Source organism: Mauremys reevesii, linkage group 5 (assembly GCF_016161935.1).
Source record: "Mauremys reevesii isolate NIE-2019 linkage group 5, ASM1616193v1, whole genome shotgun sequence".
NCBI lineage: Eukaryota > Metazoa > Chordata > Testudines > Geoemydidae > Mauremys > Mauremys reevesii.
This window is the reverse complement of record NC_052627.1, coordinates 39,776,883-39,804,697: the sequence shown is the minus strand read 5'-3', so window position 1 is coordinate 39,804,697 and position 27,815 is coordinate 39,776,883. Positions and strand designations below refer to the sequence as shown.

The 27,815-nt window shown below is 41.4% G+C and overlaps 1 protein-coding gene and 1 long non-coding RNA gene across 3 annotated transcripts in view; one reads left to right on the top strand and one right to left on the bottom strand.

Moving 5' to 3' along the window:
* The first annotated feature begins 1,201 nt into the window (after positions 1 to 1,201).
* LOC120405970 lies at positions 1,202 to 6,460 on the top strand. Its single transcript, XR_005599018.1, has 2 exons — positions 1,202 to 1,477; positions 6,135 to 6,460. It is a non-coding gene; the product is annotated as an uncharacterized LOC120405970 (long non-coding RNA).
* Positions 6,461 to 8,730: 2,270 nt separating this feature from the next.
* USP53 (ubiquitin specific peptidase 53) overlaps positions 8,731 to 27,815 on the bottom strand; it is a 52,953-nt gene continuing 33,868 nt past the window's right edge. For both annotated transcript variants that reach the window (XM_039540003.1, XM_039540004.1), the window contains exons 14-16: positions 27,475 to 27,551; positions 13,828 to 13,927; positions 8,731 to 12,818 (exon numbers count right to left, since the gene is read on the bottom strand). In XM_039540003.1, the coding sequence (XP_039395937.1) occupies positions 11,822 to 12,818; positions 13,828 to 13,927; positions 27,475 to 27,551 (1,174 nt within the window). In that variant the 3' untranslated portion in view covers positions 8,731 to 11,821. The remainder of the gene's footprint in view (positions 12,819 to 13,827; positions 13,928 to 27,474; positions 27,552 to 27,815) is intronic.

The following is a 27,815-nucleotide window of genomic DNA, read 5'->3' as shown; positions in this document are numbered from 1 at the left end:
GTTTGTTTCTCTAGAGTCCTATTTATGTCAGAAAAAATCTGTTAGTCACAACTGTTTATAAATATGACTCTTCCCAGAAATGTGCTGATACAGTTTCCTGGGCTAGACTAAAACAAAACTAAACCATATTTAAAAATATTTTGGACTAACCATTTCCATTTTAGTGTAAATGGGAACTAAGCATGGGCTGGGGATCATTTGTCCTTAAAGCCACTTTCCATCCTGGCATCTCTGCTGCCGTCTCTGGAAGGTTGGGCTGGATGGAACGGAAGAAGGAATGTTCCACTGTTACATATTTTAGGCAGCAATTTCTTTTTTTAAAAAAGATGGAAACATAAGAATGTATTTATCAGATAACAGCTGTGGTCCATCTAGTCATCTCTGCTGCAGGTAGGTTCTTCTTCACGCAGCGCACAGTCAACTTGTGGAACTCCTTACCTGAGGAGGTTGTGAAGGCTAGGACTATAACAATGTTTAAAAGGGAACTGGATAAATTCATGGTGGCTAAGTCCATAAATGGCTATTAGCTAGGATGGGTAAGAATGGTGTCCCTAGCCTCTGTTCGTCAGAGGATGGAGATGGATGGTAGGAGAGAGATCACGTGATCATTGCCTGTTAGGTTCACTCCCTCTGGGGCACCTGGCATTGGCCACTGTCGGTAGACAGGATACTGGGCTAGATGGACCTTTGGTCTGACCCGGTACGGCCTTTCTTATGTTCTTATGAGGGCAGTGCCAGTACACACTGTCCCACGGGAACATGCAAAATCATTGTAACAGGCAACTGTGGAATAACATGCTCATATAAGACAATTTGCTAAGCCCCCAGTTAGTGGATGCCTTATGCACGTGGGTTTGTGTTTTGGTGTCTGTTTTCTGAAGCTCGTGGGGGAGCTGGACTTACCCTGGCTATAGTACATTCTTTCTGTGGGCACTTCTCTGCTAGTGCTGACGGGCTCGGAGAGCGGGGCGCAGCTCTGAGGCACAGGCTGCCTCGGGCAGAGCGAGGCCTGCAGCGGCCCCACCCCCGCCCGGGGCTGGTAGCTAGGGCCGCGAGCGCAGCCAGCTGGGCAGATACGTTCCGTGAGTCACCCGCGGGGGCAGCCCTCCGCCCTTGCCCCGCTGTACAGTGGTCACGTGACCAGCCCGGCAGGCGCCCGCCCGCTGCTTTCATTGGTGCAAAGAGCCGCCCCGCCCCCGGAGCAAAGCGATGCGCGTGAGCGAGGGGGCCACGCCCCCCGGTCGCTTCCGCCTTGCGCTGGTAGCCGGAAGCAGGAGCTGCCGAGGAGGGGAGCGATGGAGGCAGAGGGGCGGGAGCCGCGGCAGCGCGGCCGGGAGCCGGCGCCGGCCCCAGCGAATGGCGACTGCAGCCGCCCCCTGTCGCTCTCCGGACAGTCCTACTGGCTCGACGTGTGGCTCTTCGTCCTCTTCGACCTGGCGCTGCTCGTCTTCGTCTATCTGCTGCCCTGAGCCCGCGGGTGAGTGAGACCCGCCCCCGGCTCCCCAGTCCGTGTCCTGCGGTAAAACCCCCGGGCTCTGCTCCGCTGCAGCCCCGGGATGGTCACTGTTACACGTGTGGGAAGCGGGGCCCAGCGCTGTTGGCAGTCGCGTGTGGTTGGGGTTGAAGTGCTCGGTGCCCCAGGCTGCCTTTCCAGGGGAAGTGGCCGCCAGAGTGGTTCAGGTGTGGCCGGGAAGGAGGCTAAGGGACACTATGTTGCTTTGCCCAGGTTAAAAATAATTCTGTTCCGGCTGTTCTCTCTTGGGGAAGCCCAGGCGCGGCCACGCTTTGGAGCAGGGACTCAAACGTTAGCACAGGGCAGCCTGGTGTCAGGGCTCTGCCTTTTGCTGTTTCTGTGAAAATTCACTCGTGTTATAAACTTTTGAAACACTAGTTTGCACACGCTCAGCAGAGGCTTATTAGCAGCTTGCAGCTAAGAACTGGGAAAGTTCTGAGCATGGGTCACCCTGGGGCTGACCAGGAGTTTCCTTGCAATGGTAGGTCTGGGCTGCCCCGCGCTAGTGTGGGCCCAGGTCCAGGCACCAGAACCGAGAGTTGGGAGCAGGGCCGGCTCCAGGCCCCGGCACGCCAAGCGCGGGCTCGGGGCGGCACGCCGGGAGGGCGGCAGGCAGCACGCCTGCGGAGGGTCCATCGGAGCCGCGGGACCGGCGACCGGCAGAGCGCCCCCCGCGGCATGCCACCGTGCTTGGGGCGGGGAAATGTCTAGAGCCGCCCCTGGTTGGGAGACTGCCTCTTTGTGCTCTCAGTGCCCTTCTGCTGTGCCCTGACAGCTGGGTCCTGGAGGCTACCTGATTTGGGAACAAGAGCCAGGTTTGCAGGGGTGGGAGCCAGTGGGGGAGGGATTAGGGAACACAGGCCAGGATTTGGAGAGGCTGGACAGGGTAACCAGTATGAGAAGCGTGAGCAGTGGAGACTGGGGCTAAGTGAAAAGGAGGAGTCTAAGAACCAGGATGGGGAACAGGTGGGACTAACGTTGAGAGGTTGGAGGGAAACAGGGCAGGAAGGGGTCAAGATTGCGTATGAGGGGGAAGTAGGGAAAGGTCTGTGCTCGAGCACACTCCTCTCCAAAGCCTCCAGTGGAGTCCAAAACTCTCCATTCTTCTGCTGTCAGTGTCTATGCAAGTGGCAAAGTCTGGTGCTTGTGGAAGTAGAGGATGACAGCCTATCAGTTACTCTGTTAGCTCAAGTGGCAGAGGCCTGTGCAGTGAATCTAAATGTCCCAACCCTGTTGATGACCCATGTGCATGTCAGTGTGAAGCCACATGATGGAAACTGCAATTTTTTGGATTGCTTTTTTAAATAAAACCTTGGAAATGACACACACCCTATATTAAGAGTATTACTGAGGATACAAAATCAAGCACTCAAAAGTTAGGAAATGCCAGAATGCCCATCCAATTGTAATGAGTGCCAAAGAAAAGCCCACGAGGAGGGTTTGATTAAGGTTCAGGAAATAAGGCATGGGGCTGCACACTGAACAATGGGAATGTAATATTAAATAGTTGCTCATTAAGTGAGCACTATCCAACCTGTGCACTGAATGAGCCAGGAATTCAGTGGGAAGAAATATGATTCATAGGCCCAAGGATTCTGAATTAAGGTTGTCTTAATTCTGGCATTTCCTAACTAGACTGCTTGGCTTTTCAACCTTTATGTTGAAACATATGTTTAAAACAAATAAAAGGAAGTTCTTCTTCATGCAGCGCACAGTCAACTTGTGGAACTCCTTACCTGAGGAGGCTGTGAAGGCTAGGACTATAACAGCATTTAAAAGAGAACTGGATAAATTCATGGTGGTGAAGTCCATAAATGGCTATTAGGGGTAAGGAATCGTGTCCTTAGCCTCTCTTTGTCAGAGGATGGAGATGGATGGCAGGAGAGAGATCACTTGATCATTGCCTGTTAGGTTCACTCTGGGGCTTGTGGCATTGGCCACTGTCGGTAGATGGACCTTTGGTCTGACCCAGTACGGCCGTTCTTATATTCTTCTAACATACATTTTGGTTGTGTGTATATACACTTATACCCACCATCATCCATCCCTTCTTTCCCAATAAAACCCCTTGCAGTTTCCATCTAGGCAATTGCTCATGAGATTCTCAAACTTGCACTACTATATATACCTGTGACAGGATGCTTAGTTTATCTTAAACTACAAAGCATCTACTTACATCTGTGGCTTTGTCAATACAGAGAGTGCCCTTAAAAGGGTAAGTGTAGAAGTTAACTTCCCATTAGGTATCAGTAATGATACTATAAAGAATCACACTAACAGCAAAGCTGTCTATTGCTAATATACTTTTCCTGAGTGGTTGTCTTGCTCAAATATCATTTCTATTTTAGATTTAGGAAGCATGTAGAAATTCATAAGCCCAAGATATCCAAAATGAGTACACAGCCTCTGATCATGGCTGGCATCTTGCATTAGAAGGTACAAGGTCAGAGTAGAAATGTCAGTTCTGTCTCTTCATTTCTGTGGGTGGGAAGTGACTAATAAGCCTTATTTAACAGTGTTGCTGACTAAAGGAAAGTCCTGTCACATCTTGCTTCTCTGTTAATGAGACTTGCAATATTTTATACATCTTGCAGGGCTTTTTTCAAATGGTATCCAACTGTACAAGCATAAAAAACACTACTTATTCCCTTTGCAAAAGGAATGCTGGCACACACAGAGCCGAACTCTGTGCTTGTGATCTCACTGGCATATTACTGGCTCTGTGCTACCCTACCTTCTGCACCCTTTTTCTAGAATGTGGGAGGACAGAATGAGGTGTGGCTGAAGTGTGCTCTGCTTTTGCAACCTGCTTGGTGTAAGGCTCCTTAGAGAGCTGTTAGAAGCAGTACAAGTTAGAGCAGCCCTGAATCTACCCTAATTTGTTCCAAGGTCCTAATCTGCTCCTAAAGCCCTAGGGCACAAGGTAGCCCAACTGGTTTAAAAGCACGCTTCCCTTTTTCAAGGAGAACTGTTGTTGAGCACAGCGCTTGCACAAGCAAGACTAAAGGTGACTAAACCCAGTAAGATATCTTAAAAGTGGAAATCTGCAACTAGAGCTCTGATTATTTTAAAAGGATGGTGAATAAAGTTCTGACAAACAACTGTTCTACCAAAAATAGATCTGAAAGCTTTTGAATTTAAAGAAAGGTCTGTCCAGGCAGTTTTCCCATTTACTTTCTCTCCCTCTTCTAGGTCTGTTTCTGTTGTGCTTCATACCTGGCAGAAATTAGAACAGTATTAACTCTGAAACTTGAACTTTCAAGCAGAGATGAGAAGGAAAAATCTATGAAAACAAACATGTCAAGCAGCCACACAGCAAATTTCAGATGTTTAAATTTCAAATAAATAGTGGTACTATTGACAGATCCTGATCTGGTTGGTAACAGATGTTAGTATTAAAGTCTTTTTTTAAATAGATACATTAGAAACTTTTTGATAGTTTTTAGCTCAAACAGCACTGGACTGGTATAAAGGTAATTAAGTCTGATGTTCCTTTCAGTATATTGAAGAAAACAGCACCTAATCTATGGATATATCCGTGCTACAGCAGTATCATACTATAGATCGGGGCAAACAAACTTTTTGGCCTGAGGCTGCATGGGGTTTCATAAATTGTATAGAGGGCTGGTTAGGGGAGGGGGTTGTGGCCTGGCCCCCACCTCCTATCTGCCCCCCTGGGACTCCTGCCCCATCCTACCACCCCTACTTCCTGACTGCCCCCACTCAACCCCATCCCCCCCACCCCTTAGCCACACCCCTACCCTCTGCCCTCTATCCAACCTTCCCTGCCCCCTTACTGTGCTGTGTGGAGCACTGGTGGCTGGCAGCACTACAGCTGGGCCACGCCCCTGCTGTCGCTGCACAGCACAGAGCACTAGGTCAGGCCGGGCTCTGCAGCTGTGCTGCCCCAGGAGCTCACAGCCCTGCCACCCAGAGCATTGTGCTGGCAGTGGGTGAGGGAGGACAGCAGGGTAGGGGCTGGGGGCTAGCCTCCTGGGCCAGGAGCTTGGGGGCCAGGCAGGATGGTCCTGCAGGCTGTAGTTTGCCCACCTCTGCTATAGATGCTTCCTATATTAATGGAAGAGGTTTTTCCCTCTATGTAGTTAATCCACCTCTCCAAGAGGCCATAGTTCTAGCCCCCTCTACACAGGAGATTAGGACCTACTGATGGTGCTCAGGAGTGCAACATTTTTCACAGCCTTGAGTGATGAAGTGAGGTTGATCTAATTTTTTTTTTTAAAGTGTAGACCAGGGGTAGGCATCCTATGGCACGTGCGCCGAAGGTGGCGCACAAGCTGATTTTCAGTGGCACTCTCACTGCCCAGGTCCTGGCCACTAATCCAGGGAACTCTGCATTTTATTTTAATTTTAAATGAAGCTTCTTAAACATTTTTAAAACCTTATTTAACTTTACATATAATAGTTTAGTTATATATTATAGACTTATAGAAAGAGACTATCTAAAAACGTTAATGTATTAGTGGCACGTGAAACCTTAAATTAGAGTGAATAAATGAAGACTCAGCACACCACTTTTGAAACATTGCTGACCCATGCTTATTTCCTTTCTTACTGACCTTATACCACTGAAAATGTAACCTGCCTTTTCCATTCCTCATAGTGACAGCTCCTAGTCAAGATGAGGAACCTTATTTATGAAAACATACTTCGGAAGAATATACATGCAACAGGACAACTGGAAAATGAGACTCTGAAACCTGTTAAGCCACTGAGTGCTAGTGATACACATCGATCCATTCATGGATGTACAGATTTGAGGGGGTCTGGTTCATCTGTAGCCTATTTACTTCAGTGACAATGTAAATTGTGCCTTAAGTTAAATTATTTCAAAAGTTTGAGGATACTCTCGTTTCCATAGCAGTAATATGGATTGCTCATTTGTCTTAATGTTTAGTTTTTGAATAAAGATCAATTGAAAAAATGGAATTTCAGAGTGGCTGGATAGCCCCCTCTGTAGAAGAGATGGGTTTAGGTAGGAAGATGTTGCCTGGTTTCTCCTCAGGTTACTTTATTGGTTATGACATCCTTTTCTGACCTGGCGAGATCAACTCCTTTTCAAACACTTCCATGCAGCTGTATCCCTCTGAGGCTTTTTATAGGAGCGCTGTCTAGAGACAAGGAGTAGCCCTAATAGTAAGTTTTTACTGGTGTCCTCTTAAATTACCCAGCATGACCCTGCATACTATGCTGGTTGCTTACTACCACTATCCTTCCCTACTGGAATAACCTGTAGTGCTGTGGGTACATGGGGCCACATTTTGAAAGGCATCCTCCTCTGTGCTAACCACTACTATTTTATCTCCTCTAAAATATCAAGCAGGTTTTGACATCAAAATCCCCTTGTAACTAAGTAAGGCACGTAAAAAGGCAAGCCTGGCTGCTGAAAGCTTGCCTACATTTAAAGGGCTGCCCTGGTGAAGATGTGACCTACCCCACTGGGAGGGCTTTTCCTGTTGGCACAGGTACTCCACCTTCCTGAGGCAGTACCCATGTTGATGGGAGAAGGTGGACATTGACATAGGGTAATTAGGTCAGTATAACTGTTGCTCAGGGGTGTTAATTTATACTAACCACCCAGCTACATACCCAGAGCCTCAGTGGTTTGTTAGTGCCACCCCAAGCATTGCTCCTCCCCTCTAGTTTGTGTGCTAATATATGTGTTTGTCCCCAGTAGGGAGCATGCTCCTGCCACCTTCACTGACATTATATCCCACCCCCTAAATGAACATGGAATGCAGCACTTTCCACCAAATGCATGACACACCTCTGCTCTAGCTGAAGTAGGTAGGTGAAGTGTTGCAGGATCACACTGGTCCTTTAACAACTGAGTTTTAAAAGAGGGCATGGGGCCTGAAGGGGAGCCATAGGAGGAGTGGAGAAAACAGACACAAGGCTCAAGAGAGCTAGGACTGCCAGAGTCCCCTGAGTGTGAGGGGAAACAGTGGGAAGTTTAGCTCACATAGTTGAACTATTTTTGACTAATAAAATTGCATGAAAGAGTCCAAGGGCATAGCCCAGGGTGCAAAAACTAGACTCCACTATAGAAAAATCACAAGTGCAGCTATGTGATAGCTAATTCAGTCATTGGTTACTAAACCTTTTAAAAAAATCTCCCACTTATAGATAAGCAAAATTGAAGTATTTGACTATGCATTAGGCAATTCCATTAGTGTCACCAGCAGCTATCATGCATTGAGGGAAGCTGTATAGATAGATGTCAACCACAGCACATCTTCATGAATGAAAATTTTACACAAATATGCTTCTTGCTAGTGTACTTGAGTAAGCTGTAACAGTGAACAGACATGGTTTAAACCACCTTACACTTGAAACCCCACTATAACATGATTAGGGTCCAAAAAATTCAATTATGATAAATGCACATTATAGCAGGGTTACAAAAATTTACCATTTCAAGCCAGTCAATTTCTCTTGGGCAGAAAATGACTTGCATTTGCAAACTGCCCCTAACAGTAACTGAAAGGGTGTAGCAATAATTAGTGACCGCATAAGCTAATCAACCTATAAAATGAGGCAGAACCAGCCTGAATTTTGGGACCTGGCAGACTGGGGCTGGAGCAGCTCTTCAGAGATCTGTACAAAGGCACTCAGCCAACTCTCCTCCATCTGGAGAGCCAATTGCAGCATTTGACACTGAGTTGCTGCTGATATTCAGAGTTCATGCCACTGTTTTTGTAGCATCCCTCCCAGCTGTCAGCCTGCTCCAGCAGCAGGGGCTCAGTCATGCACCAGAGAGGGGGGAAATACTTGGGCAGAGCAGGGGAGACATGCAAGGGGCAGAGGAAGAGTAAGGAGCTGCTGGGGAGAACAGCTGTTTTCACCAAAAGGGGAAGCAGGGCCATGGGGGAAGGCTTTTTTTTTTTTGCACTTCAGCAGCACTCAACCACCTTTTTTTCCTTTTGCACACTTGGGGTGGCTGGAGCTACCTCATGATTGTGTTATATCTGAATTCACATTATCACAGGGCATGTTATAACAGGGTTTCACTGTAGTATGTTAATGGTCATCTTAAAATCCACATTTAAAACAATTGGCCAAGAGCAAGTTCAGAATTTTGTCTGGAGAAAAACAAGGTGGTACATGGTGAGATCCTGAATGCAACTAGCAGAAGACAATCTTCAATTTTTTGCACATACAGCAGGACTGATGATTCAACCAAGACAGAATTGACTTTGCAGAGAATAAATACTGAAGTTTCCTACATCTAAGCTTTTTTTTTTTCCCCTGTTAAACACCAGGTATTTCTGCCAATATGTTTTATTTGAACAGTGATGCTCACAGCTTCACTTAGATAGCTGAGAACTACTCTCAAGCACCACAAATCTTCTTTCTGTTCTTAGATGACCAACCTAATTTGCAAATAGTTAGTTGGTGTTCCAGCATTTTGTTTCACCACTTTTAAACCACCTGTGTAAAATAATAGAGAATAGAGGTAGAAGCCACAAAAGTAGTTAGTTTTTATCTAAGTCTGAACATGCAGAAAAATGCAATTTTGCATGAAAATAAAATTTGAAAGACTGAAAGATATATTACAATACCTGTTAAATGCATTAAAACATTACAAAATGTCTATGTTTATACAAATCTATAACCAGGACATTTATAAAAAATAAATAGGCACTCTAGCTAAATCAATGTCAGATCGCACATTAGTTAAATTAAATAAACATAGGGCATGTAGAGTAAATATAAAAACTGAATGTGTCAATTATATAATAGTGTACATATAACTTATCTGGTAAACAGGTCACATACAAAAGGTTTTGCCTGGAAAGACAGCTTCAAGGAAAGATCAATGTTCATGTAAGTGACTTCAATGAAGATTGTTGCATTTCAGAACCCCAGAAGAATCTAAGCAGCTATTCTTGAATAAACTCACCAATTATGCTCACTAGCTTTCTGGAAACCAAATTCACTTGTTTGTGTTAGTAATAGGCATTCACACTGTTTCTTTGTATAGAAGTATGAATGTTTGCTATGAACCTTTAAGAACATTTTAAGTTTGCTCTTCTATAGTATTCAGTGTTGTTGCTGTGCTGTTTATACATTAAAATACTGCAATTCCAAATACAAGATTTCTGGAAAAGCTTGACAAGTTCATAGTACTATAAGTTTTTAAAATATGTAATTTTAATTAAGTAACTGCGTACGTTAAGTAATGCCTATCTGGTATGGGTTAAAAATTCATTTTTAAAAGCTATTTTTAACAAAAACAAAAAGATTAATGATGGGAATCTTCCATGCTGTCACACATCCAAGTGTTTTTAAATCAAGTTTTCTCCCCACCCAATTTTATCCCCTATACAGAATGTAAGGATTTCAGTAGGTTCAATTTCACTTGCATTCACAGCCATACATGTTGAATGTATTTGCTTTAGATGAAAGAATTAATTCTGGAATTGATAGTTACAAATGCTACTAGGTGATTGAAAAGTATAAAGGGACTGGTTTGAGATATTTGGTCTGAGGCATATCATGTTTGCATTATATTAAAAATGACAAATCTTAGGTTGAATTCATGTTAGGACATTGCCAAAGTAACCACAGCTTCTGTTTTATATTTTGGATAACTTAAAATACACATGACTGTCACCATTTGGTTGAAGCACTAATTCACAATGTACAAAAACATTTAAACCTGTCTCACCACAGGGCAAGTAGAACAGACATATGTAGCATTAAGCTCAGAACTAAAAGGCATTTTACACTTAACTGTAATCAGAACCAAGACGATTTTAAAAATCTAAGCACTTTCCTTTACATTTAAGAAAGCCATGAGCTTCAACTACTCCTTCTACACAGTCCTGATTTGGTAGTGTTCATTACAAGTTACGTTAGTTATTTCAATGGCCAACAAATGGTATAAAGCATTAACAGATTACAGTGAAGCTGAATTCTGAACCTCCCTCTAAAGGGTGCAGATTCAATTAAAAGCCTATCCAAAGGGGGACATCGATTCACCCATTCATTGAAAATACAGTCTAGAAGTGTTTTGGAGTGGGAGACTGCTACCTGGGGACAAAAAGTTCTGTAACAGTAAGTCAAACTGACTGATCCCATAAATTTGCTCAGGTTTATGTGAACCACAGTGATGTATTTTCAAGAGGGAAGGTGAAAAGACAGGTACATAGTAGGGTTGAATTTGATTTTGCAGCTGTATGCAATCTGATCTGAAGAGTAAGGTCTTGAAATATAAATGTACTGCTTCTTAAATTAATCTGTTGTAGCTATGTGACTACTTCATATCCTAAAATATTAGTTTCTACAGCACATTGCAGACTACTATATTAATTTGTAGCTTACATGCTAAATTAAATTTCAGTAATAAGTTAAAGTATTACAGCTTTGCTTGTGGAACACTGACTACAATTTAAGTTAAGGAGCAAACAGTTGGATAAAAAAGTGTACAAATATGCAACGAGTTTTAGGATAATTTAAAAATCTCAATTCCCTTGTAAAGTTCTGTTTGCAGTTCATGTAGACTACACTCATTTGTAAAATCGCTCATTAAGGCATCATTGAGTACTAAAAATCCAATTCTCCGGGTAAACTTGCATTAAAAAAAAAAGACACAAAGGAAATTAAATTAGACTTTCACAGAAGTCAGATGAAGAAATAGGTAACAAATTGTTACTCATTAGGAAAAATGGTTCCATAAAGCAGATATTGTTCTGATATGTACCGTGCTATGTATGGTACTGTGCTTATCAGCATATCACTAGCTAGTTTAAAGGATTACAGGTTAATTTACACCTTTTTTCAGTCTGTGAGCACTAAGCCACAAGTGTATTAAGTTCTCCAGTAAAATGAACAACTTTTTATTTAGTTAATCTCATATGCTGACCGATCTACCTAGGTATTAAATTACAAGCACACACTTTTAAGGGGGCCATTTGTAACAGACTTACAAACTCATTCAGCATCACCCCATAGAGGTAAACATTGTTAAGGCAAGAAAAATGACAAATCCATGGCCAAAACTTTAGCACCTTTTCCCCTGCTCACCCAGATTTGCGTAATCATTTAAACAGTCATCTCTCTTAAAAGCATGGCTGACAGGATACTTAAGTATGCAGTGTTGTAGCTGTGTCCGTCCCAGGATATTAGAGAGACAAAGTGGGTGAGGTAATTTTATTGGACCAACTTCTGTTGGTAAAGGAAACAAGCTTTTGAGCTCTGGATACCTGTCACCACACATTGAGAAGTCCATGCTTCCTGCCCCATAAGCAGACCATGTGAAATGCATAAGAAAATGGATTTAACAATCTACCTGTTGCAATGTATGCCTTCTATGCTAGGTTTGTATCTCTGTTCAGATGTGGGATGACTAGAATCAAGAGTACCATGGTATACAATGCCCAGGTCTATTCCAGTTGGTGGTAGATGCTTATCTTTGTGGAAGCCACTGTCTGCACAATACAGCTTGGGTCTCTGATGGTATTTCATCCTGTATGTATCTGTCATGCAGCTATCTACTGAAAAATAGGTTGTCAGAGATACACTATCATTTGCATCAGGAGAACTAACACTTTGTCCTGTGTGCTGAGATCCTTTATTAAATATACTGCCAGATACAGTCTGACAGTCATTAACTGATGACCTAGGTGTGGAATCCAGTTTGTGAATGGTGTGCTCATTCCCTTGAAATGTTTCTTTAAATCTTTCTTCATTTGTAAATGCACCTTCTGATGCAGATTTTGAAGCAATAGCTGTTTGCCTTTCAAAACCTGAAGGATTACTCTGTAACACTTCTGGCAATTTTACATCAGCTGTAGATTCATTTTTTGATCCTAGCGAAACATTCAGAGTATATTTCTTTGGAGGTAAAGGAGGAGGAAGATTTTGGTAAATCACTTCTGGAATCTGAAGATTATTAGTTCTACCAAATGACTGAACAGCACATTCACCAGATGAGGACAGCTCTGTGTGGGATTGTTCTAACAGAGTCTGCTGAACTAAAGATGCAAGCCCTGACTTTGAGCCAAGAGTTCTTGTATGAGGAGACTGTAGCTGAGATGATGAGAGAAATTCATTGTTGTTCACTCTCTTTCCACACACAACTAAGTGTTCAGTGTTATAAGGGTGGGCGGAGCTGTCAGCACTGTACACTGGCATATTGATCTTCTCAAATTTATCTGGATTAAGCCTCTCTGAAGAGCTCTGTTCATCTAACTCGCCGATCTTTGTTTCTCTCTTCATGTGGTCCTTAAAATTTGGCTGTAGAGTCGATGAAGGGAATATTTTCTTGTGTGGCATCTCTACTCTAAAATATAAACAGGCAGAGGTATTTAGGAACCGGTCACAAGAGATTTCTTCACAAACATTTACACATGCAGTTTTTTTAAAGCATATACCACACCCATAAATCCTAAATACTATGAATATGCATTTTTTTATAATGGTGTTCTTGGAGACACTATTTAAATATCGTTACCCTTGATCTGACTGGAGGATTCGGAGACTTATTTAACAAATATTCATTTAGCTCAAAGATATATCAAATCACGGCAGATTTTCTTTCATAAGACATTTGAAGAATTAACAAAGCTCTGCAAAAGCTTCATAGATTCACCTCCAAAAAGGAAAGCGAAATCTTGCTAAAGCACAGGATGGCGTCAGGTCTGGGTTCTTTTCCTGATCTTACCACACTGACTTTTAGGCAAGTCAGGTATGTCAAAAATTTGAAAAAATGTCCACTACTTTTGGTTGCCCAGTTTTACACTCCAGGTCCTGATTTTCAGAAATGTTAGACACCTGCAGCTCCCACTGACTTCAGTTGGAGCTGTGGATACACCACTTCAGAAAAGCAGATCAAGGTGGTAGGTAACTGGCTCCCTATTTTTAACTACAGTTGTCAGAAGAGAGTTTGACCAATCATTTGTTGTATGAATGTGCAAATTACATCACTTTAAACTCCTGACCTAGTTAAACTGGTTAATATCAGATAAAGGGCCAGATTATTAAATGCTAGTTAGGTGCCTATCTGAATCTTTAGGTGCCTAAATCCCTTTAAAAATCTAGCCTAAAATTTGGGTCTCTGTTGGCTGATCCTTATAAACATCAATCAGGTTTCCTTGTCTTTTCAAAAAGAAAATATGTCAGCCAACTCATTTTGACACACAAGGTACAGTATTAAAAGAATGTCTGAAAGCTATGTTTGAAATGCTTTTGGATCTATTATATATTCTCTTCCGATCAACAAATGGAGCTCCACATGGAGACTGCATTTCAGATAGGAAAGTTTCACAGTAAAGAAACAAAAAATTAATTACCTCTTCAGTGGAGGACTGTGCATCTGCAACTGAGATTCTGAAGGAAAGTTAGTGTGTGGTCTGTAATTAGCTTCCATATTCATTTGGTCTTTCCTCAAGTCTGGAAAACAAAATAGTCCAGTTTTACTTTACTTACACTAACAAAACACTGTTCATTATTTTCAAAATTACAATAAAAATAATATGGTCAACAAAACCATTTCCAGTAAAAACCTTCTATACCTTTTTTCATAAGTTCAATTTGTTACACTTCAAAAAAGATCTTTTTAATAAGAAAGGCCTACTAAAATATCTACATACTGAATAGCTTAATTACTAAAAATATACCTCTGATCTCTGTTAACATCACATGCTTAAACACCTAGCAAATGGACACAGTGCATTTGTAAGATTTCTAGATGATGTGGGTCCATGGAGGCACAAGGTTAACTTCAACTCCCAGAAAAGTCTGAAGAACAGATACTTAATCCTATAGTAGCTGTGTTCAAGATATATTGACTATATATATATATATATATATATATATATATACACACACACACACACACACACACACACACAATTGGTTTCCATGTCCCCCATGTGCATAAAGTCAGATTCTTTTCACCAGCAATGTCCATTCAGTCCATGCCTGTGCCCTAGATGTTCTCATGTCCCCACCATCCAAGGGCATAAAGGGGGCAGGGCAAGTGCAATTACCCTTAGTTCTTTCACCAATATAGAATCACAGAAAGGTGCACACCATAGTAGCAGAGAAAGGAGAGTTGTTGAATCCACATGGACAACACATTTTGAAGAATCACAATTACTTTAGGTAAGTAACCATTCTTTTGAGCAATTGTTTACATGGATTCTACTCTTGGTAACTAACAAACAGTTGTCTGTTTTCTTGGAGGTAGATACTAGAGTTCCTTCTTTAACAATGACTGCAGGACAGCCCTACCAAACTGGACATCCCAACTGGAAGCCTCTACACCAAGGCGCAGTGTCTTCTAAAGGGTGGGCCAAACTCCACATACCTGCATCCCAGATTGCAGGGAAAGGGACATTCTTCAAAAAGGCAACAGAGGATGCATGATTTCCAGTAGAATGATCTCTAATGAAGCAAGGTGAATCTAACCTGGTTAACGCATAACATGTCCTTATATGGCTGGAGACCCACTTACATAACCTGTGTGAGGGTATAAGTTCCCCCTTAACTATCAGCAAAGGCCATGACTAGATTGAGCATGTTCTTGAATGATTTTGCCTTGTTGATGTAGGAAGACAGTTCTCCTTACTACACTAATTGTGTGTGAAGTTTAGCTTCTCCCAGGGTTGAATGAGGTTTGAGACAGAAAACTAAGAAGCAAATACATTGGCTTATATGGAACTCAAACCACCTTGAGCAGAAACTTCAGTGATGCCTAAGAGACCTTGTTTTTATGAAACCCTGTATAAGGGGGACCTGACATGAAAGCACAAGTTTCCCCTACCCTTCTAGTTAACGTACCAGACACTAGAAAAGCAACTGAAAAGTAGCAACCTATTCCTTGTACCAAAGGTTAGGATGAGAAAAATCAATCCTGCTAATACTGTATTGAGGCCTTTAAGGAATGTTGGCACAGTAGTGTGAGAAAATGTAGTATGGCCCTGGACAGGAGGGTAATGCACGGATATTGCTACTAAATGAACCCTTATAGAACTGAAAAAGTTCAGATTGTTTCACAGCTAACAGTCTAATACTGCTGAAACTGGGGATGTCAAGAGAGAAAGCTGGTGCCGAGATGCCCTAATGGAAATCCTCTTCCATTTTGCTTGTAAGTCAGTCTGGTTGAAAGTTTCCTGCTGGAACAGCATGTTCTGAACTTCAGCTGAACAGCTTTTTTCAGTAGATGTCAACCAGCCAGTATCCAGGCTGTTAGATGTAATGAAGCTGTGTCCAGGGATAGGATTAAACATTGTTCTGCACAACAATATTGGGCAGGGCCAGTAGACCAATGGGGGACCTGTGAGGAGGACAGCTGTGTTGAAAGTTTCATCAGTTGTGAATACAGGAAGTGCCTATCCTATGCTAGGGCTATCAGAAATGCTCTGACCTGTGTCTTGATTCGCCCTCCTCAGAACTCTTAGTATCACAGTGAATCAGCAGAAAGGCATACATCAGTCCTGGCATCCAGGAGATGAGAAAGGCATCTGCCAAGGAGCCTGGGCTCAGATGCCTCTCCCCACCACCTCCCCAAACAAAGCATCTGACACTTTTTGGCCTGGTCTGTGGCAGACATGTTTCCAGGAATCCTCACTTGAAAAAGTTGTTCTGTAAAACTGAATATTTAACAGACCACTCCTGGTTGTCTGAGAGCTTCCAGCTGAATTGATCAGCTAAGGTCTTCTAAAGGCTGGTAAGGTGCTGATCCACTAGGTATATTCTGAATAAGATCCCACAATTCCAAAGCTACATAGCCTCCCAACAGAAGGGGGATGATCTTGTTCTTCCCTACCTGTTGACATGCATAGGTGTGAAGTTGTCTGTTAGCACTTGTACTGTGGAACCTTGAAGAAGCAGGAATATTTGCATGCCAGGCAGATGGCTCTGAGCTCTAGGACATTTATATGGGGACAGGCTTCTTGAGGAGACCATAGGGCCCTGAATCCAAAGGTGATCTAGAAGAGGTCACTGAATGGAAGAAGTCACCCAAGTCTTGGTAAGCAGAGGGTAGAAGAAGAGTACTTTCTTGCAGACCTGAAGGAGGGTCAGTCTTTCCACCAGTTTAACTAGATGACTTCTTCTGGGACCATGACCATCATATGCACATGTAGATACTGTAGATACACCGATTTGAACACTTGCATAGAGCATAGGTGAAGTCTGGCAAACCATGTCATACAGGTGCTTGAAGCCACATGTCCCAGAATTCAATCATGTTTTCACTGATTTTCTTGGGTGATCCTGAAGTTGGTTGGTAAAATCTATTATTGTTTGGAATCTTTCCTGTGGAAGGTAAACTGTTGGCCTAGATTCACTGCTCCTGCTCCAATAAAAGCTATGCTCTCAGCCATTGTGGATTTCTCTCTGACTGAGATCCAGGAAGGCAAAAAGCTGTAGGGTTACCTGAATTCAGTTGTTCACCTGGTTGGGGTGATCTTCCTTGAATTAGCTAGTTGAAGTATGGACAGACCTGGATTCCTGCATTTTTTTTTTTTTTTTTTTTTTTTTAAATATGAGCTGCCACAATTGCCAAGCCCTTGGTGGCATGGAAAGACTAAAAGGCAGGACCCTGTATTGGTAGTGTAGCAAGGTGGTGTGGTTCCCCATCACCCCAGAGAGGGACGAACCCCTCCTGACACCAGAGTGAGTGGAGCCAGCGAGTCCCATGCCTGCCCACCAGAGGTCAAGGCGCAGGAAAAAGCCCGACCCCAGCCACTGGAGAGGCCAGACGCCTCTGGCCTAGCTCCTGGTTGGGAGACCCCGGCAACCTATGGTGGACCCAAGGACTGGCCTGACCTGCCAACGCCCGACACCGACCAGAGCCCGAGGGAGCTGCCTAGCCTGCCCCATGCCAGTTACCCAGAGGACCCCAGGGTGCTTGACCCCACAGAGGAGCTACTCAGCCTGCCCCTCACCATTTACCCAGAGGACCCCAGGGTGCTTGACCCCCTGGAGGACACAGTCCAGACCAAGGTACCTCCAGAGGGGAAGTTCGGAAGTAGCCTGGGGGCAGCCGACCCTAGACTGGCTGCAGCACTGCCAGAGCTTATGTCAGTGTGTTGCGGCCAGGATCCCCACTGACTCCACAGCAAGCCTTCTGCCACTGCCAAGATTTCTGAAAATAAGAGGTGGTTGCTATCAGGAGACCAAGACATTAAAAAAAAATCTCTGGTGGTTCTATCAGGCTTTTGACACAGACATCAAATCTGTTGCCTGGGGAAAGCCTCAGACTGAAAAGCAAATGAGGAAACAGAATAGGATTGCCTATGGTAGAATCTCTCTCCTTCAGCTGATCTCAATTTCTCTTTTGTCTGATAGTAATACTGGGCAGAGGACTGCTGTCTAAAAGATGGCTACTAGCATTTGCACTTTCTTCTTGGAGCAGGAACCATGACTCCAAAGAGCAGAAGTCAGGAAAAAAAAGTTTCCTTTATCTTAAGAATCTCATACTCAAAGCCATTCTGCCAAAAATATCTTAAAATGTTGTTCAATAGAAAAAAGTAGAAATTTTGTCTTGAATTCCTTGAGTTTCCACCCCCGGTCAATATATTAAGTTTAGATCAAAAATTAGGATATGGGCATGGAAGAAGTTTAACTTTTTAAAATAAAAAAATAAGCTAACACACATTTTAGCCTAACAGTTGCTACTAGGTTTATTGTGATTATAGTTAAACTCTCAACATTCAAACTCTGAATTCATATCCTACATATCAATCATTTGGTTCTTATTTTTATCTAGTTATGTTTTCCACATAATTGCTCCTTACTCCCCATAAAATTACTAATGTGAACTGCAGTTCCTAGCTAAACAATTCAGTCAATGATTTTACTGAATTTTGTTTCAGGAGCTGTGAAGTCCCTCGGTGAAACAGTTATGTAAATTGGACACAAGGAGGCAGCAGCGATTTGCAGGCAATCACTAGAATGTCACCAGAGCAGGCGTTCAATCACAGCCGCTCACAGACACTGGGAGGTTTGTGCCTTTGGAATTCCAGCTAATTTAAAAATAGATGTGCTATTTTTCTCTTCTGCTGACATGGAGATCCATGCATGGTTAAAACCAGAGAGAGAGCGAGTCTACTGGGGAATTTTGGCTCCAGGTTCTTTGCTAACATCTGCCATATTTAGGTTTGCATACTGCACAGCAGAAGCCTCAACACCATCATAAAAACCTCAAACAATAAATTAAAGATAATTTTGACATTTCTCAAATACAAGCCAGTCAGATTTTTGGGACTCACCTTCTAACTTAAACGTGTGAATAGATAGCCTTGTTTTTAAAAGACTACAACAGCCATTCTTCTATCCACTGAATAATCTAACTCCACTCCACCCACCCCCGCCAAAAAGGTGAAGATTATATTTCCATGTTTTAGAAAATATTTTCTACTGTATTGTCAAAATATTGCTAACAAAATATACAAAACCCAACTGTAGTAAACAAAAGGAACTTCATTTTTAGAGTAGATGTAGAACTATTAGTAAGAAGCCAAAGTATAATGATTGGCAGTATTTTCTGTGTGACAAATGAAATGTTAAAGTTTGGGGGGTTATTTAGGTTACATTTGATGAATTTACAGAGGGATTAAAATTTGGGAATGAACCTTGGAAAAACTAGACTACAGTATTACTGTTATGGATGTTTTAATAACAGAAATGAAATGAAGGACCTTTGTAATTTACAGACATCCACTCTTGTTATATGCCCTCCCTTCACTAGGACATGCACATTGCACTTACGTACTTTCAGAAATCATTGTTTAAAAAAGATCTGATAAGGCTTAATTTGGTTGTCAGAATAAGTTTAATCTTGCCCCCTACCTGATCCATGTTAGGTTTCACAATGCTTTCACTCTACTCAACCCCCAATTAAAAAGGTTGAAGTATTCTTAATTTTACAAGTAATTCATCCGCACGCATTTCATGACTTCTCAGAAGCCTGCAAATTAAACGTTTCCTTACCTCCACTGCATATACACATTGATTTAATAACTAGAATCGCCTGCAATGATTTCTACCCTCCCCCGCCACTTTCTCCAGTGGGCACTAGATAGTGGGCAGCTTCTTCTCCCTCCCCCATCGTACTGCAAAATTAAGCACAAATTATTTTGGGATATATTTATTAATTGTTCCTTCGAAGTTAAAAAGAGTAACAAAAATCCTGAAAAAAAAAAATGGAGGGCCTGATCTTGAAACTGGCTATTGAGAGTGCAATTTTAAAATCTCCCTAAATAATTACAGTCCAGAACTTTCCTGTATTAGATTAAAATAGTTCCACTTAATTTGTGGGAGGGCAGGGGAAGGAATGGAGGAGAGGTAGAGACTATCACTTCTCTCTCCTGAGGCAAGCACCATATTCCACTTTTCTCTGCCTCCCATAGGAGAAGGAAGTAAGGGGAGCACTGGGCCTCATTCCATCCAGAGGAAGAAACATTGCTTCTTTATACCCCCAGGTTTACATACTCCTGAATGGTTTAATTGCCTCCTTTTCAAGGAAAGGCCAGTATGGGGCAGCGGGCCCTAGATTTTGCCCCTAGGGTTCATGAAAACTGTGTGTGGGTTTCAAATAGCAGCCTGGCTGAAAAAAAGGTCAGGACCAAAATAAGAAATTAAAGCACACATGTAGACAGAACAATGGATCAGTGTGTGTGTGGAGGGGTGTCTTGCAATAACTTTAAAAACTGGATTAAAATTGGTGTTTCTTGTAAATATTACCATTTTTTTTGTGAGGGGCATGGGGAGAAAGATTTAATTGAAGGGATAGATTAAAATCTTGTGCTCTTGTTATTCAAAATTAGAGATTGAGATGTCATTTCACACTTGCACTGACGTAATTGTTATAAAAACAGGCTTTTAAAAGAATCACATTTGTCATCACTAGACATTTTATCCTCTAACTACGTTTGACTAGAAGGAAGACTTTAGTCAATTAAATATGGAATAAGTCACAATTAAAGCCACTCTAAACAAATATCCTTGTTATTGTACATGTTTCACATTATGCGGATTAAATAGCTGTACATTTCAGTACACAGATCTGTGAATATAAAACAAGACAGACTGTCATATACATTTACTGTGCCTTTAAAGGCAGTGACTAAATTTCCTTAAAGAAACGGATTAGTATGTGAAGTTTATTTGGACAAAATTTAAAAGACATATTCCTATTTTTTCCTTTGTAAATGTATGTTTGGACTTTTCACTAGGGGAATGAGACATCACATCTCTCCTGAGTAAAAAGGGTGGAAACCCCCCTTTTTACTCAGATAAAGATGTGATGTGACACCTATCCTCAAATGAACTGAAACAATTTGAGCCTTGTGTTTGAATTCATTGGTTTTTTTTCCCCAGTTAATAATTCAACAAGATTTCAAACAAATGGTTGTCTGATGCTGTTAAAACAATTGTGTTTACAACAGATGAGACACTGTATTAGCAGAATGACAGAGCTAACGTTTTATTTAAAAAGCACTGCCGGCTTTAGTAATGCAAGAAATTAGTTGTTAATTCCTAAAGGGAAGAGAATCAGGAGTTGAGGACTAAAGATCTGTATTATCAGTTTTACCCTTAACTCACTTCACTCATTTGTAGAACATGCAGCATTTCTCTTCAAAATCCTTGAATAAGAAGGTGCTATGTAGATGGGGAAGTAGCCACGGAGAGCCGAGGAAGCTCTGATGCCCAGAGGTGCCAAAGAATAGGAGGAAGAAGTAGGACAGAGCTCAGGAAAATAGCAAGCACATAGCTGCAGAGCATACAGTCCCTGTGCTGGCACATGGAGTACAGGGTGGGCCTGGGTTCTCCTGCCAGCCACTTGGGAAGCAGCACCACCTTAGACATAGAATGGAGGACTGCCAGGAAAGGTATGGGGACAGTTAGTCTGGAGGGACTTTGACAGATCCTAGAAGGGAAGGTATTATGATCCAGCTAGAGGGCCAAGTCATGAAGGAGGAACAACCCAAGTCCCAAAGAAGATGGCTACCCTGAGTCCTGGAGGGTGAGACTACGACAACAGCTGAGTGACCGCAGGAAGGGGCGTCTGACTAGTGACGAGTTATTCCCCAGGTGAGCCACGAGGAGGCATGCCAGCAGTCAGTAATGAACCCTGTTACAACCTCAAAACCCCATTCTAAGGAGGGTAGCCTCAAGGGTGACAGGGTAATTCCATTCTCCTTTGGTCTTTAGCATTTGCAGTTTTGTGGACACTTATCCACCAGGATTCAGGTGAAGACAACTCCTTCTACATGTCACTAAAAACTTTATGATGGGAAAGGCTTTAGTCATTATGGAGCTTCACTAGCTACAAACATCCACGATACTCTCAAAATATTCCATAACCCTTTACCAATTCTCTAAAGTCCTAACATCCCTGCATGTTGATGACTAACAGAGCCCAAAGAGAGAAGTGTCTGAATATTTCCACATCACTACATTTAAAGGATAGTTAACTTTCTATAGACTCATTTCCAGTTCACCTTTTCCATCCCATTCACTAAGATGAAAAAGATATAGAACAAGAGTTGCTTTAATGTGTCATTCACACCTGACCCTGGCAAAATAAATTTGATTAAAATACTGTAATTGATATTTATAAATTTTGCTTATAATCCTCTTGCTTAGTAGATAAGTATGGAGTTTGAGACACAGTTATTGAAAGTTTACTGCCTCTGTCAGAAGATACAGAATGGATCTAAGGTCAATGAAGAATAACCATATTCAGTTTGGAAATAAACTATCATGATAACATAGGACTCGACAAAAATGTCGAAGTAGGGAGAGGAAAATCCCAATAATATAATGCAGTAGGTCTACATATTGTGTCAGAGAAGGAGTCATCATGAGTCAATTAATAAGTGCTCTCTCCATTAATTAGCATGGACAGGTGTCCACACTGCAAGAAATTCCATTAAATAGGCTTAGGTAACAAGCTGTCTGTAGGCAAAAGATGGGAGAGGAAAGTAAACTTTCCTCTTACCCCCGAAGAAGGTCCCTTCAGCTTAGAAGTCTGAGGAACACTGGCAGGGACAGCTGGAAAGCTTGTATTGCCACTGCTTATGCTATCTCTCCTTTGTAAAATAAAAGGACTTCAGTCTCTTGGGCAGTACAGCTGGTAGCTTTCATGAACACTACATTCACTAATAAATAACATGAATTACTATGCATGCATCCGACGAAGTGGGTATTCACCCACGAAAGCTCATGCTCCAATATGTCTGTTAGTCTATAAGGTGCCACAGGACTCTTTGCTGCTTTTACATGAATTACTATGTAAGTGCTGTATCAAAACTGATCAGAGTAAACAGCTTTCTGAATTAAGGGTAGGATTTTCAAAAGTACTCAGCACTTGTCTAACTGGTTTAATTCTGCTGTTAATGCCATGATAAAGATGAGGGCGGGGGAGGGAGAGAAACAAGACAAAACCTGATTTGTCCAAAATCAAATAAGTAGCCAGTGACAGCTGGAATCTGAACTAGACTGAATTCCATTTTTCTGTTCAGGGTATGTGTAACTTTCTAAAAGTACTATTTCTTGTACACCCCCATCTCCAAGAGGTTAATACAATAGCTGGTGGGGGACCTTGGTTGGTTTAGTTTGACTACTTATTTTCTTAACTTAATTCAAAAGGCACATGAAGTGCCAGACAGACATATTTTTGTATATTTTAAGGGACTCAAAATATAATCATTGACCCAATGCAAATTTAAAATTCACAAGTTTCTTTAAAAAGACAAAGGCATCTCTATTTTCCTCCGCCTCCAATCTGGTTTGTGGTTACACCTATGTATCTGAGCATATGCCAACCTGATTTGTTCCTTTAACTGCCCTTTATCCCAACATTACTCCCCCAATTGAACCGTTAGAATGCACTATACCCATTACTTACAATTTACACTAATTACACTTGCTTTAAAAAGGAACAAATTTGTTGCAACTTGTAAATAACCATTTTGATCTGGAAGGTATATAGATTCTGAATAGTTTAACAGTAAACATTTAGTTATTTAAGTGGAATATTTAGGATTCTATATACAAAGCTTTCAAATGATGCTGATCTTATGCATTTTTTGAGAAAATATTTGCCATACAAATATTTTTAAAATGTAGTATTTGAACACAGTTTATTCAGTAACCTCTGAACAATACTTCAGCAACTGAAAATTTCAAATATGGTTTGGTTACATCTAATTTGCATTAGTTACTGAGGTGTCCTTTGATACATTGTCACTAACTTATTCCTACTGCCAGTGAACAACAGTGTCCATTCTCCCACTGATACACAAAGACAATACAACAAATTTTTGTTGTAGCATAAATGTTAAGGGCAAATATATTCTAGGTAATCCACACAATACCTGGCAATTTAAGTTATTCACTTCATGTGACAAGAAAACCAGATTGAAGAAGAATTCATGTATATCCAATAAAGAATTAGAATAATGGCAGAGAAAAGATACTGTAGATTTGGATTTAAGGTTAAAAAACAGAAACCACACAAATCAAACAGAAGATTAAAAAAGCAGCTAGGTAATTATAAAATTACCTTAGTAAGTGGCCTTATGTTCATTGCCACCAGCTGACAGACTGCTTTGTACAAGTACAGAAAATGTAATTGCTTCACTGTCATTAGGTTGTGATTTTGGCTGACCTCATACTATTTCCTGTAATATTTATATGCTGAGGCACTTACCAGCTTTATAAAAATCCAGACATTTTAATATGTAAAGGAAGTTAATTTCCTTATTATAAGTATTTCCTCCTAATATTGCTACGTATCTGATGAAAAAATGAAAAGCTTCTGAGTGACGTGTACGGCTACTTAAGATCAGACTTAGTACTGAGTTTATACTCAGCCAGGGCCAGCTCTAGGCATCAGCAAACCAAGCATGTGCTTGGGGCGGTATAATTCCAGGGGTGGCATTCTGGGTGCTTGGGGCAGCATTCTGGGTTGTTTTTTTGCTTCAGCAGTTGCGCTCTGAGGTTGGGTTTTTTGTTTTGTTTTTTTTTGCTTTGGCAATTGCGCTCTTAGAGATTTTTTTTTCCCTTCTTCCCTCTACTTGGGGCAGCAAAAAACTTAGAGCCGGCCCAGTACCCAGCAGAAGACCTATAGTTCTAGAGAAAAAAATTCCTGAATGGAACCCAAGGAATTTAAAAAAGATTTAACAAAAAAAAGTTATACATTCTCATCCTCATAATAGAGAGACACTTACAATGGCTGTCGATTGTTGGCAAGCAGTAAAAATGGAGATTTCAATTTAATCAGTGTTAGAGAAAGTTTTGAAAGGAAAACAAAGGAGATGGAACTCTGGGAGTATTTCTAATAAGGGAATATAGTGTAGGCTTGGAAGGACTAGATTTTTATCGGTAAATGTTGATTTCACTTTTGTGATCCAGGGACCTCATGGTGCCAATTGGCAGGGAGCACAGGAGTGCATAAGGGTTACAGGGATCCCCTGGCTCTGGTATTTACTTTACTAGTTCACCAAAGTATATCATGTAAAGTTTCTAATGAAAGCTAGTATCATAAGAGTCCTCAATGATTATGAAATGCATACATGGATAGTATGCAAGGAGTTATGCATGTATTATACTGAAAATTATGTTCTTAGGTTCTCTGATTTGGGGCTGGTCACCAGTAGAGGTGAGAGACAGGTTTACATTTAGCCATCTGTCTACACATAAATTGAGTAATGCAAGATTCACAGTGGACAACCCATTTACAGTTTAAGCAGAATGTTAATTGATTGCAAAGTTTCCAGAGGAGAAAAAAATATATATGCAATGAAGGTTATCCTGTCTACAAGTGCAGACAATGAACTATAACTTTAGGGACAGAAAAAAAAAGAAACTTCTGAATCTTTCCACTGAGACGCCACGACAATGGCATGCTTGTTTCATGAAGGAAGATCACAGCCAAGCCTGGCTGTAATACCGTGGAAAGATTTTAGGTGAGCTTTTGCTCTGTCTTATGATAATATCATTTTAGTTAAGTTTAGCCTCTACTATGCATGTTATGATTTTATTTTATATCTAACCTTGGCTTCCAATATTTCTGCATGCTATCATTTGACTCTGCTCTATGTTACATAAACTTGCTTTCTCTACAAACAAACCTAAGTGCTGTGTGTGTTAAATGGAGCTGTCTTCTATGGTGTAACTGGTAAGCTGTGATGTACTGTTCCTTTAGATCTGGGAATTCTGAGTATCCAGTGGATCAGGGGCTGGGCACTCCAGGTAGACACCTGGAGGACTTGGGGGGTTGGACTGTGCCTATCATTAACCTGTAAAGAAAGAGCAAGGCCTGGAAGGCAGCTCTTGTACTGCCAGAGGATGGCAGCGTTGGGAAACTGATCCACAGCAGGTACAGACATGGCCTCTTCTTGCTAAGGGCGGGCAGTAGCAAGGTTCCTCACAACCCTGGGTAACCCCAGGAAGCATCCCCCACCCATCCACACCCAAATATTTCCATCAATAACTGAAATTTACAGATAAAGGTGCTGCTTGAGAACTTAGAGTTTGAATTAAGGATATTTCGTTTGACTATTTTGACACATGATGTTGACAATTTGTTTTTAACAGCTATGCAGCTTTAACTTGTTGAATTTCTCTCTCTAATGTCATTGGATAATTACTGTTCAGCCTCCACATTGTCTCCCCTCCCTCCCACCGCATGATTTTCCACAACTATGAACATTTACATCTATAGAAAGCGAAAAGCTCAAATTTATTTTAAAAAATTGAATTCTGTCATGCCTATGTCTAGCATACACAAGTAAGGACAAGTTATTTGTGTGACCTAGTGACTAGAGCACTGGACTGAGACTCAGGAGACCTGGGATCTATTTCCAGCTCTGCCACGGGTCTGCAGGCTGACCTTCTGCAAGTCACTTCCACTCTCTGTACCTCAGTTTCCCCATCTATAAAGTGCTTGGAGATCTACCAATGGAAAGCACTGTATGAGAGCTAAGTAAACTGTAGAAACAAATGCAGTCTAATCCAGCATGCTGAAAGACATGGGTAACCAAAAATTGCACTAGTGCACTGTAATCTGAATTATGTAACAGCCAACTCAGCTTTACAATGAAACATGATTTAAGTGATAATTCCAGGGTTCAACAAATACCAGTTAATTAACAGAGATTTTCTCCTACGTGGGTATGTGATGAGCCTCATGACCAGATTGGGATGATCGGGTCTCCCAAGCTTTTCTCTGTTGCACTAAGAGCTCACGGTATGGAGAAGACAAGAGCTACTGTTCCAACATACTTGAGCGGTTGGTTGGTTGTTTTTAAAATCACTTGGTGCGGTTTCTTAACAAATGAGGCTGCCTAATAAAGGAGCTCTCTAGTACAATTTATTAAAAATTATACATGTTCCTAGAAATACCAAATGGCATCAGTTTAGCCAGGGTTACCAAGTTGAGGTGAAGAACTCAAATTATTAAGATTAGTCAGAACACTGAGTAATGGTATTTGAAGAATGAATCAAAATATTAGTATTCATTGTGGAGAAAAAGAGAGCCAGCTTGCCACCAGGAAGACAAGGGAAGGCTATAAACACACAGGATATGTACAGAATGGAAGCAAGGCATCTCTCCATGGGAAAATGGTGGCCCAGTGGGACATATTCCCAGTACTATATAGATTCCGTTCAGATTCACCCAAATACAAATTAACTTCACATGTGAACTTGCCCATTTTGCCAATGCAAATCTAAGACTTGGTAATCTAGTACTAAGCAGCAACGGTTGGCATAGTAAGAGAAGGAGAAGTTCACTTTTATTGGGTGGTCAACTCTGCAAAATCTGAACTACCAGTAACTATGCAAAGTCTATCTGGAACCTTTTAACTTTTTACACAGTATTAAAATTTATTAATTGATAAAACAGCAATTTTGGACAACAGCACATCCAGAGGTTCTTTAGAAAACTTTATAGTAAATATGCAAGTTAAAATTCTCACCATCAAAATAGTTTCTGTTCTGCTGGGAGGTAGACTGCAACACACTTTCCGTATATTTGATCGACGGATTCTGGTCACTGAAAAACAAAACAGACCTTGTAGTTTAAAATTTAAATATTAGTGCACGATTACAGTTGCCCATATATGTAAGTATACTATAAAACATTTAATTCTGTGTGTGTACAACACATTACTTTGGCTTTACAAACACTAATTTAGGACCTAATCCTCCCTCTCCTTACAAAATTTACAAGTCTTTCTGTTTAAGCAGTATATTCTACAGATGAGCAGAATATATAGAGTTGGGTCTCAAAGTTATCAGTGATTGAAAAATGATGTGC